Source organism: Neopelma chrysocephalum, unplaced genomic scaffold (assembly GCF_003984885.1).
Source record: "Neopelma chrysocephalum unplaced genomic scaffold, ASM398488v2 Primary Assembly neopelma1_69, whole genome shotgun sequence".
In the NCBI taxonomy this organism is placed as follows: domain Eukaryota; kingdom Metazoa; phylum Chordata; class Aves; order Passeriformes; family Pipridae; genus Neopelma; species Neopelma chrysocephalum.
The window spans coordinates 3,892,201-3,905,128 of record NW_020897729.1 but is presented as its reverse complement, the minus strand read 5'-3'; the positions used below and the strand labels follow the sequence as shown (position 1 = coordinate 3,905,128).

The 12,928-nt window shown below is 40.3% G+C and overlaps 1 protein-coding gene across 9 annotated transcripts in view; it reads left to right on the top strand.

Annotated features, from left to right (window-relative positions):
* The window catches only part of ATP11B (ATPase phospholipid transporting 11B (putative)), a 65,347-nt gene extending 53,320 nt beyond the window's left edge, over positions 1–12,027 (top strand). For 2 of the 9 annotated variants that reach the window (XM_027685393.1, XM_027685395.1), the window contains 2 exons: positions 3,321–3,454; positions 9,577–12,027. In XM_027685393.1, coding sequence (XP_027541194.1) covers positions 3,321–3,423 — 103 coding nt within the window. In that variant the 3' untranslated portion in view covers positions 3,424–3,454; positions 9,577–12,027. Of the gene's footprint in view, positions 1–175; positions 299–3,320; positions 4,863–7,058; positions 8,129–9,576 lie in introns of those variants that run through there. The other 7 variants (XM_027685398.1, XM_027685394.1, XM_027685397.1 and 4 more) reach the window with 6 other exon arrangements.
* The last annotated feature ends 901 nt before the right edge of the window (positions 12,028–12,928 follow it).

The window sequence follows — 12,928 nt, the reverse complement described above, 5'->3', positions numbered from 1 at the left end:
GAAACCGCGTTTGATCCACGGATTAACGTGAAGAAATTGCCTCTTTACCTTGTAAATGTGCCTTGTTCTCTCAAGAGCAGATCTGGGAAATGAAAGTTCATATGCCAATGATAACTGTTTTAAAGCAATGCCAGCGTGGTGCTTCATAAGATTTGTTGCTTTTCTGTCCTTCTAGATGGAAGAAGATAAGGGTTCAGTCAGCTCAGCAGGTGACTTTGCTGAAGGCAGGCACAGAGGGGAGGACAATAGGCAACTGCTAGAGCCATCTAGCCTGCCCGACAGTCCTTGCGTTCACTAGGTAGTACTCCCACTCTACCCTAATGTGTGTGTATATATATTTGCATATCTCATATACAGACAGTCATGGAGCCATTCCAAAATACCCATATTTTTGGCATCCACAAGAAAATTTGCATCATGGTATGATTTTTTTTCTTTATCAAGCCGAATCATTCTGCACTTCAGTTGCTTTTTGATTTATTACATCAAACGGGCCATTGTCATATAAAGTATTATGTTTATTGAGATCCCGGATCTTACCTTATGAAAATACTTTATTTGCAGCCCAATTATTAATAATATCTTGTATTTCTCTATACTCTTCTTCTTTTTTTTTTTTTTAAGCATTGTCTCTCCTGCCTTGTGTTTCTGAAGGGTGTGTATTAGGTTTTCAGAGAACATTACTGCCTTGCCATGCCAGGTTTTACTGTGGTATAAAACTGTGGTCATAATTGTCCTCCACAGGGAGAAAAGTGAGAAGAGGGATTCGTGTGTATCTTCCTTCCAGGTAGTGGATATAAATATAAAAATCTGTGTTCACCAGGCAGGAACTCACCCAGTGTTACTGTACACTGAACTCTGAAGCTGATGAAACGGAATTGTTGTTTCCAGTCTTATGTAAGGTCACATATGCTAGTTTGTTTTTTTAAAAAGTGATATTAACAGTTCCATAAATTGTAGTTCAAGCATGGTCCTAGTTTTCTGTATCTAACTAGTGAAGAATAAAGGAAACAGCAGCCCTCCAAAATCAGAGCTGAGGCTTCACTCTTTAGAAGCAAGTTTGGGCTACTCTTGGTTCTTCTTTTTGACAGTCTTTGAACAAAATGTAGGACTGCTAGCTCTCAGCAGATTCTAGGGACAAAAATTGTCTGGTTCATCTCATCCTACCTAAAACCTCTGTAATGTGACCTTTTGAAGTAACTTTGAAGGTGTTAACTTGTTCTGCTTCAGGATAATGGATGGACTAAATATTCTTTTTGAAATCCTAAGTGTAGGAATGCTGGGAGTTACTGTTGTGAACACAGCTGTGAAGATCACTGCCATGTGCAGCAGGGAGCTTGTCTGCTGACCTCCAGACAGGAATTCCTTCTGCTCTGTGTAATTCCTTGTCTGATAATTCTGTGAACACAGTCTGATGTGGCTGTGAAGGTCATATTTGCTGGTACTGCAGTGCTGCAAATTGTGCCGTTCCTGATTTTCTGTGAAAGTGCAGTTGTGACCAGATGTGATGGCCATAAAATAAGGGTGTTCAGGGACTCAGGCTCTGTTGAGGTGTGTTTTGTTCTGTTTGTGTTTTAACCAGAACCCCTTTTAGACCTGTGGGTTGCAATGCTTCTGCTCCTGTCTCTCAGGAGTTCATTGTCATAATAAATGTTCCTTTTGTGTCCCCAAGACCTCCTAAATAAGTGTGAGTTAGTGTGTGTTCTGCCTGTGCTCATCCATGACCTCCCAGGTGCAGCATCCACAGAATCCAGGGTTCCAGTTTTTAGAGCTTTCTGTATGTTCAGACAACTGTTGACTGACAGTCCTGTGAGCATCACATTGAGCAGAGTGATGGGAGGGCCTGGAGGGACCATTGGGAATGTGGCACAGAGCTGAGGAAGGGACAGGCATGGGGAAAGATGCATGGAAACACCGGTGTGTTCCCTCCTTGTCCTACTAGTTGGGATTTTCCTCTTGGATTTCCAAATGCCTCGTTTCTGTTGCTGCCTCTTCTCTGTTGTATGGGAATTGTTGTTATGAAGCTGTAAATGTGTCCGGCTGCCTGTTTTGGGAAGGAGTGTGTCCACTCACACAGTAAACTGTTCCCACAGGGAACTCTGAGGTTCTTTGCTTTTGTTGCGGTGTTCACTAAGTGTGAGTGTTGTGCAAAAAATTGGGGTTGGAAACCAGAGTTCAGACAACAGTCAGTGACCTTCAGTCATGCTGTGAAAAGTTGTAGGAAGCTCTTCAGTGAACTGTGTCCTGTCACAGACTAAGATGCCTCCTCCCAGAATCTTCATTCAGTGATGTGAGGACAGGATAATGGATGCTTAAGTCTGTGTGTTCAATATTTGTTTGACAGGATGCCCTCATGGAGAGTTTCAAATTAAATTAAAAAGCCTCCCCACACTCCACATTCACATTTTTATTTCCTTTTGGAAAGGTTACTGTTTAGGCTCTTCTCTCTAGAAATGCAAGATTTCAGGGAGATTTCAGGTTGCTGCAGTTGGCTGGTGTGCAGCAGTGCTGTAAAGGAGCACACTGGTAGGTGGCACTTAAACCCCTACATCTCTGTTACTGCCTTTTTTTTTCCCCTTTATTCCTTCTATTGCTTTTTTTTCTCACCTACAAAAAATCAGCTGTTGAAAGTTTATTATGCTAATATTGAATTATTCTTTATGTTGGCATGAACATGACTGAACCTTTCTGACATCAGCCTTGTTTGCATTTGGATAAACAATGTTCGTAAAATCAGGAATGTGCTTTTGTTCTGTACCAAGCCAAGGGTATCTATGGTAGTGAAAATCTGTAAATTATTGTAGGAAGTTGCAGTCCTTCTTGAGGAAAAGGTATTACATAGGATCAGGTTGCTGCATTGTATTCTGCAGCCCCAGCCTGAAGCTTTCTCTTGATTTCCCTCAAAGTAGGACAGAGCTGAGCTTGTATAAATTGTTGTCTGGCCACTGAGGTGAATCCCAGTGAAACTGCATGTGCTCCACTGTGGGGTTTGTTAGAGCTGGAACACAGAGAGTCCCTGACCAGTTCATTTCCAGCGTTAGGCAGATGTGGTGTTAAACCATTTCCGTGAGCTCACCAAGGCTGCAAACAAACCTTGGAAAGATCAAATTTTAGTGTATATAGGCCTCGGGGCACAGGAATATTATTCCTCATTGTAGTTCTCCTATAAAATTGAAAAATATTCAACACTCTAACTTTAAGAAAATCTGCTTTTTCTAAGTGTTTTCTGATAACATCTTCATTGCTAGAATTTGTGAGTACTGATTTTTTTTTAATTTGTTTGTTTGTTTGTTTGTTTGTTTTTTATTCCTTCCTTCCAGCTTACTGAGGCAGGTTCAGGTATCAACTGCTTGGACTCCATGTGCTGCTTCTCAGATGGGGAAACAGCATGCACATCTGTTAGAAGAATGTTGGAACGACTAATGGGAAGATGTAGCCCAACCCGGGTCAACAGGTGTGGCATTTCTCTCAATAGCCTTTGCTGCAGACGATTCTCCTATAAACTGGAACCCGATGAGCCTGCAGCAATAGATGTCTAGAAATCAGCTGCAGGTTTTGCTTACCTAAGTAGGAGATGCAACTCTTTATTGTACTTCTTTTCATCCTAAAAGATTAGTTTCTTGTTTCTTTTTGAGTGGTTCCTTTTGGGATGGGGAGGGGAAAAACAGTTTTCAAAAGATTTCTGTTAAAGTGTTTAGTTTGGCTTTACTACAAGTTCTTGTGTTGTATCTATCGTAATTTCTCTTGATTTGTACATTCTTCTCTTTAGAAAATCAAGCCTTGCTGCTGTTTTTGTTCTTCTTTTTATGATTTTTTTTTTTTGCCTTCACGAATCAGGAGTTGTTTGTGAAGTCGAAAGACCTTTCCCTTTGGTTCTGGATGTACAACCTCCAAATATTTACCTTGGAGCTTGAATTACTCCTGAAGATATACAAAAGGCTCACACTCCCCCCCTTAAATATAACTTCATTGTTAGAAGAAGAGTCTTTAAATCTTTCAGCCATTGATTGATATGAAGATGAAATATTTTTGTAGTATAACTTTTATAAGCTATTTCTAAAATCAGAGTAATTGACAGAACAGAGTCTTCAGGTTCTAAGAATTTTAAATGTTTTTTCGGTTCTAGAAGGTATATTGTCAAAGTCATGTGTGCCATTCCAAAGTATGTGCTAAATAAATCTTTCCTTCACAAACCATGTGTGAAACAAACATCCGTGGGATAAAAGCACGTTAGAGTAATGGAATATGTCTAAAGAGCAACACTGCTCTTATGGTCAGAGGAGCTCTCACTGAATCCCCCAATGTGCCATCTCCCCATGTCCAAATAGAGGGATAGTGAACAAACATGGAAATATTTGGGGGTAGAAGTAAAAATAGTCTTTTGTACATCGTTATCTCTGAGTCCCTGAATGATATCATGGTCCTTCACTGGTCAAAAGGCAAACCTGAAAACATTGAGCTTCACACATTTTCAAGGAAACTCATTTTGTATTTGAACAACTTTGTCTCTTTCTGTTAAAGGTTGTGATATCATTCACTGGGTATCAAGTCTTGTGTGGGTAATTTCCACTGACAGCTTTGTCAGCTCTGATTCTGCCTTTAGGTATTGCCTGGTCTGTAGCTCATCTCTGTTGGAACTCTTGTGTTGAACACTGTGTCTGTGGTTTCAGTCAGTCTCTCTCTTCTGGCTTGCTTATGAAATTTATTCAGTGTTTCTACAAACCTAGGTTATGAATATGCAAAATGTTTCATTCCATATGAAATATGAACTGTTATGACTAAGTACATTTTTAATTCAAACTTGCTGTATAGAAAGCGGGCATGATGTGTAAAATAAACAATTTAATAGAATTTTTAATCTACAAGGTGAGCATTTAATTGGTCTAAAAATCAACATTTTGGTAGCAGTTGCTCTGGTTTTTTGATGTTTTTTTCCACTTCTCTGTAAAACTGTGCTTTCCAAATGAGGAATTTCTCATGCTACTTCTTTTCCATTTATTATCTAATTAAGATTTTTGTTAACAATTGCCTTAGTAACCTGTAGTCTTATAAGGTAGGTATTCTGTGTTTTATTTAATGTATTTACGATTTATTTAATGTTTTACGATTTTCTCTTTTGTTCCACTTAAATTTTCTTTCCTTAAGAACTTACAAATACTTATTGAAGATAACTCATATTTGACAGAATATTAAACACTCTTTGAAGACTGCTTTTTCTCAGGTTTCTTGTCTGCTTACCTCATGTAATTTTCAGATGAAGTTCCATCAAGCCAAATAATTGTAGAGTTCTTAGAACAGACAATAGGATTATGTTTAATGAATATGCAAAACTATCTTGGTGCTACACTAAGGGCTTGAAGTTCTGTGGTTTTTGCTGCTGCCTCTGGTTGAAATTGCTCTGAACAATCTTCTAGTTTCACTTAAATTTATGTACAGTACAACTAGAAAAGTTGCTGTCTTCAATGACTTCAGCTCCTTCTACTCAGCATTGACTCTTAAAACCGAGGCTAAAAGTAATTTTCTTCCCTTACACTTTCCTGGTAATATAAGAAAGTCTTTGTTCATTTTTTAACATCTTAATTGCTTGAATCACACGAAGCAGTTACAAGTCGTGAAATGCTGAAGGTACAGTTAAGAAATCTCTTGGGTGATTTTTTAAAGTGTTTGTAAAACTGTTTAGGCTTTGTTCACGAGCTCGAGCTGCTGTGTTTTGTATCTAAATCTTCAGAAAATTGTGCAGTCCCCAACAGGATGGTCTCCTGAGCACTTGCTGTATAAAGCAGCAAATTATTCAACCAGGAGGTAGCTGCAAATTACTTTTGTTGAACAAAGTGATGCTGATAAATACGTTGTCTGTGCAAGTGCTGTAGAATGAAGAGCACTTCTTTAAATAATGTTGCTGTAGCAGCTTGTGTTGTATTCTATACTCCTGATATTCTGTCAAATATGAGAACTGAACAGGAAATCCAACATGGTATCAAATTTTGATAGAAGCTTTGATGAATCAAAGTTGTACAAATGCTTGGAGTAGTGGGCCACAGGAGTGTAGTTCTCTTGTGTTTATTTTACTGCTTGTAAAATGTATTTGAGAAGTATTTTCTATAGCTCCATTCACCAGTTAGGCTATAAAATGTGTGGTGTGGTATGTTAAAAAATGCATTTTTGTCTGTCTGTTCCATTAAATTGTCTGTCAGCTTGTCAGTCACTCAGATACTAAGAATGCTGGATCACATTTCTTGTTCAGTAGGATTCATTGCTGAATTGTTGGATCTCCCATTAGTGGTACTTGTGTCAAGGCACTGCATGTAACAGTTATAAAGAAACAGCAGATTTCTGACAGAGGCTAATTTGGAGGATAAGTTCATTATGTTTTGATTTCCTGCCTTCCAGCCTTCTATTTTTCAGCATTTCACATACAATTTTCATAACGTTGTTCAGCCAAGAACAGTATTTCTTCCCAAGCAGTAATTTGTCCTCAAGTGAAAGACATTGTGAGATCCCATCTCAGTCAGAAGCTATGACGTCTTAGGTAGCTTTCCTTGATGTCTTAAAATTTAACAGTAAAAGGGATGAAATAGATTCATGACTGTGGATCAGTTTTGCCTGCCCACAACTCCAGCCAGTGAGGATGTTTCCCACTGGGACATGGGTGTGCTGGGTTTCCAGGGGTAGCTGTGCACCACAGGGCTTTGCTGGAATGGCCTCGGGTGGTGCCTTAGTGTGCACAGGCAGCATTCAGAGTCTCCCTGAGGGCACAGTATTGAAACTTTAGTGGCAAAAGGGGCATATAAACCTCTGGTTGTTTTAGTTCATAGTGAGGAAAATATCCATAGCTGTGAGTAAATTGTTAATTACACAGCAGACATGAGTTGGCATCTGTTCTCAAAGGTCTGAATGAATTGCAGGTGCCTACATGAAATTAATTGATCAGTCTTTTAAAGAGGAACAGTTGCCTAATCTCATAGCACTTCTATCTTTTGCTTTCCTAGACTTTTCTCCTCACCTCTGTAGAGTATAAGTTCCCAGTCAGCCAAACTTTTCTTTTATTGTTACTTTAGATCATGGAGTTCCTCGGATCCCTTCTATGCCAACGACAGAAGCATCTTGACTCTCTCCACAATGGACTCAGCCACTTGTTGACAGGGACATTTGTAAATGCCTTGTGGAAGCCATGTGGTGCTCACACACCTGTAGGTTCTGAGGCGAGTCCAGTGTCCGTCGCTGCCCTAGGAAAGAGTAGAGTGACTCCTAAGCACAGACCTTGTCTGTGGCCTGGCATCTGCACAGCTATTGCTTCCAGTATTTTTTTCTAATTATATCTACAAATTGCTAAATAATTTTTTGGAGGTAAGGAATGCTTTTACCTCTGACCATTTGATCTTTTTTGTTACCGTACGAGCAGACTGAAATCCTGAGTTTAATACTTGAGACGTCACTGTGGTGCAATGATAAAATCTTTCTCCTCCCAAATTTGAGTGATCCAATTTCAATCAACTTGAATTTGCACAACTGAAGTTTTAAAAGTTGCATTTTTCATGATGACCCTTCCCTTTAAACACACACATTAATTTTGAGCTGTGTTTCAGATGCTGTCTTAGCAGTTTGCAGATCAGTTTTTTTATTTCTGTGGACGGTTACCATATTCTGTGAGCAATCAGTTTAGTAATTTTTGAGAGTTAAATGCAATTCAAATATTTATGCTGGTATACGAGTGGCAATACATTAGTCATTGCTTTGAAAAACACTGTTAACTGTGACAAATCAATAATTTGGAATACTAAGGGATATAACAGTTCACTGTTCTCTTAAAGTATAATTCGGAAGCCAGTCATCCTTTATTATGCCGTGTGTGGGTTTTTTAACAGTTCTGCATCCCAACATGGAAAAATGTTTAAAGAATTGGTGGATTGTGCAGAAGTCTCACTAGCATAAATTTTTTGAATTATTAATCTTTTAAAGTTGGGGAATTTTTGCATGTTTTGTTCTTTTTCATGTATTTATATTTGGTCATGTTGTACTTTGAAGATATAATTAATGCTTAATTATCTTCGTATATCGGAAGGATCCAAGACCTTGATGGCAATGTTTTGATACCCGAGTATGCCAATAAAAGCAAATTGCACAGTTGGAGGTTTGAATGGTGCATCTTGCAGGTGCTTCTGTTGTCCCAGTATAAACGTGTCTGCAGGCTTGGGGCTGGGTAGCAGCAACATTTACGTGTTCCTTCAGCCTGAATGATTGTCTTTGGATGTGGGAGATGAAATGGAGGTGCTGCCACAGGGATGGCTGCAGAGCACTGCCTTGGGCACAGTGGTGTTTGTGGGTCGAGGCTGGTGAAAGTGCTGCTGCTTTGGGACATCCCGTTTTAAGTCAGCCTCTGACACTGAAGTCCCATCAATAACTTCAATACTCTCCCTGTCAGGCAGTTAAAGATGTAAGGCTGTGTATTTAAAATTAACTCGGGATAGAATAAACTGTAAATCAAACACAGACTGTAAATAACACCTACCAGAACTTCTTCAGTAAAGGTGTGGGAAAGTGTAGGATTCGGACAAAGCCGCTTTCCCCCTGCCTGGGTGAGTTGCCGCCGTTGCCCTCAGTGCTGTTCCCTGAGCACATTTCACAGCAAATCCTTTGTATTCCATGATTCAGGCATGCACATCCCACCCTCCTGGTGACATCTCAGTGGGGGCACTCATCCGAAATTCTCCCAAGTTCAATGAGGAGAGGAAGTGTTGAAGAGGTCCCGCTTTCCTTGGATCAGATCCTTTGCATGTGCCTTACCTAAAAACAAGCTTCAGCTTGAAAATGTCATGTGGACACTGGATCCCCACAACGAGTGTCCAGGGGATGAGGAATCACTATAATTGAGCCTTGCCTTCTCCATGCAGCAGGTAGGAACATGTGACTCATCCCACTGCAGACAGCTTGAAACCTGGATCCAGCGCAGAGATGCAATAACCTGATTGTTGTCTCTCCAGTCCCCCCCAAAAACTTATCCATATATGCACTAGTAGCAAAATACACTTGGATTTCATCTACTCCTATCACTTTATATTTCATATCTATAATATTACACATGGGTTTAAAATTATTTTATTTGTAGTAGTTTCTCATTCTCAGAGTCTTCACACTGCCACGGTTACCTAGGAAATGCAGAATTACGTGCTCTAATCAGATATCTGCTGTTTAGCTGTATCTTTTACACCTAAATCACAGTGTTCCACCTTTCAGCAGTACTTGTTTGTCTGTGTCAGCCACAGCATTGTCCCGTCAGTGTGTGTGACCGTGTGACCTCATCCATCCTTGTGGTTCGTGTGTCCTGGACCAAAATACAGACTGGGGTTAACTTTGTGCAGTAGGAAGCAGAGGCCTTGTACAGCCCCACTCCAAGCATTTCCATTGGCTCAGCTCTGTGGGTGATGTATTTTGGCTTTTACCACAAAAATGTGTTAATTATATTTGCACAAAAGCAGCACAGTCCTATATTTGAAGAATAATTTACATTCATTATGTGTTTCTTTAAAACCTTCCATCTCCTCTCCTCCCTTTTCCCCCTACTTTCCCTTTTCCCAGTGTTTGTAAGGTTACCGAAGAAACATGCATTTAAACAATTAAGGAGGAACTTAAGAATCCATCTGTCTGCCAAGGTATATTTTTCTATTTGCAGTAAATCTAAGTCAGTAATGTCTCATTCACAACTTAGACATGGTTTGCATTAGACCAGATTTTTTGGTGTGACAAATACTTTGGATGGAAGAAGTGACTGGGGTTTTGTGTTGATGTCACAAAGCTTTTAAAAACACTTCTGTTCAAGGAAGAAAGACTTTGTGTATTTCTTTGACAGCTGAAGTGTAGGAAACCACTCACTGTGCATTGGGCACAGTGCAGAATCCTTCGTGTAGAAGCCAGAACAAAATCCAGCTAATTCAGTGTAACACTGGCATTTGTCCCCAAGTCAGAGCAGGAACAGGTGGGGGACGATTTGCCACGGGGAGAAAATGTCTTATTTTTCTCTCTTAGCCTTGAAATCCATAAAAGCCTGTAGTAGGTGTTTGTAGTTCAAAGCAAGAGTGGTGTATGCTTGCTTTACTATGCAGTGTCTCTGAAGAAGCACCTTCTCCACAGCCCTTCCCACATGGGATTGCATTCCCAGCAGGTCAGTTCTCGTTCTGGAAAAAACAGGGTTTGGTTTTGTTACTTAGGAAAACATAATTTTAGTTGCCAGGCTTAAGCTTTTAAAAGGATGCAGTGGAAAAGACTTCAGTGGGAAGATGTTCTGAATTGTTTCACAAACTAAAATGTAAATATTAAGAGTATTCTGTATATCTTTTAAGGTTACAGGTGGGGGAGGGGAAACAAAAACTGCAAAGGAAGGAACTCTGAAAACTTTGGCTTTATATTTTCAGAGTGATTTATTGTTTTCAAGTGCAAAAGGTGATTTGAGAAAAGCTCATGCAATGTAGAATGCATATTAGGCACCTACAATGTCTTACTGAAAACCTGTGGTAGTACTTTCACATGTTTTTTATGACAGTGTAACTTCTATATTGGAATAAAATATCATTTTCTAGTGTTAGAAGTGTCTCAAAGCTGTAGTCTAAATCATTTTTCATAGTTTGATACTTCTGTACTTCTAAGGAGTTGTGATTTTGGTGAAATTCAGTGTTAAAGTGCTCAAGCATAATGTGCTTCTGAACCATTTATTTTTGAGCTATTTTGGGATTCTCATTTTTTTGGTGTAGAATCCCTAATAACTTGCCATCATCGCTGGACTCACCACTGCCTTGTTTGTTACACAGATGTCCCTGCTTACAGTTGTTCCTAGAACTGGGCAAACCATTCACTAGGGACTAATTTTAGCCTTTATTCTACTCCTAAATTAATTCCCAGGTAGACTCTCTTCTTTGCAGATCTGGGTTGGGGGTTTTTTTGCAAACATTTTTATTGTTGGTTGTTTTGTACGTTCTTTGCTTCTGTTGTTTGCTTCCAGCGGCATGCTTTGTCTGGGTTCTGCTCTCTGGGAATGACTCAGTTTGTAACAGGAGGAGGGAAGAACGGGATGCTCGTGGCTCTATCAGCTCTTGCCATCAGTCGTCATAGAAGCGCATTTGCATCGGTATTTGCGAGGCTTCTGCTTGCCGTAGATTTTTTTCCTTCAGCTAAATCCTGCTCCCAGAGGCATCAGGACTGTCTCGGTGGAGAGCCCGTGCGGTGCTGGTTGAAGGGATGTTCCCGTCGCTCCCTGGCTCCGGCTGTGCTGCCCTCAGTCCGTCCCGTCATCGCTGCAGAGGGGCCGCGGTGGTTCCCGGGCTGTAAATGCACAGATGTCAGCGGAGGGGCCCTGGGCTGACGCTGTGCCTGGAACGTGATGAAATAAATGTGCTGCTGTTTGTGGCACAGAGCGTGACTTGTCTGAAAGAAACCTTGGCCTGGCCTGGGGGGTGGATTAATTTTTCCTGAGTGGGTTTAAAGGAAATTACTTCATCCATCAGCAGGTTCTCAACCTTTTTACGTTTTGACAACGGGCTAGAAGATAATCTCTGGGGCGTATATAGAAAGGGGAAAGTGGTTAAAAATGAGGCTCATTTTGCTGCAGGAGTATCTTATTTATATCTCAAAGAATAGATTTTACAATTCCTAGTTGCAGTCCCGTGAGAGATTTCGGGTCCTATGCATACAAAAACAACAGATCATCTCCTCTCCTGTTTTTTCACTGAAGTGTGATCAAGTTCTGCTTTTCCAAAGGGAAAAAAAAACTGGAATGATAAAATCTCTGCAAGAAGTACTATTTGAAAGATGTTGATCCTTAATTTTAGGCAAATACGGGGCATTGTCAACTGGAAACTAGCAATAATTAGTACAAAGAATTTTGGACCTCTGACACTGTGGCTGCCTCATGTTGGTTTTGCTCCTCTGACAGCGAGGCTGTGTGCTTGCTCCTTGTACAGCTTGGTCAGTAGAAGTTGTTTTGAAAATGGTTTATGAAAATTATATTTATTAAATAAAACTTTCACTTCTAGCTGAGTCATTGTTTTAATTATGTGTTAGAGGAAAATATGGCAGAGTAAAGCCAGGCTTGCTGTGCCACAGGCCCAGGATCAGTCAGTAGATGTATTCCCAGCAGTCTCAGGCTGGAGAGAAATCCACCAGGAAGAAAAGCAAAACAAAACCAAAAAAACCCCCCAGCTGTACACAGACACACTTACATACACCCATTGTGTGTAAGGGGATGCAGGGGTGTCCCTCCAGCAGCTGAGCTCAAATCAGTTGACCCAGGAACTCACTGGCCCTGGAGCCCACCATGAGGTGATTAGTGATGAATTCCAGCCTGGGGGTCGTTCCCATTTCTCCAACAGTAAATGTAACCAAGAGTTCACTCAGCTGCCCGAACACAGTCTGGTTCTCTCTACACACAACCTTTACAGCCCCATCATTTCTCACCCTCTCAGGTTCCTGGTCCTAATTTGATTTACAGGGTTATCCCTCTGACTCCTGCCAGTTGTCCTTTGAACACTGAGGAAGGCTTGGAATGTTACATTCTTGAACACATACAATTTGAATTTAGAAAAGAAGGAGTTTTAATTTTCTTGCAAAATTTTCAAGTTACATTCAGGCAGCTTTTGTGTAGTCTGAGAACATGAAGACCATTTAGCAGAAGAACTTCCAGTTTAAATGCTCAGACTTGGGCCTGAGTTACAGATGCCTGTTTAAACTGTCAGGAGCAAAATTCTTGGTTTTTACTCAAGCAGATACTTCTACACATTGGTACTAAACCAGCTACAGTTCCACAAAGCTTAGGCCTGTTTCTGATAGATGAAATTATAATTTCATCAAGTATTTAATGCTGCGGTCAACTCTTGGGAGAGCTCAGAGGACTGAAGGCACCATGGTTTAAAAACCAAACACAGTCACTGTACCATACTCA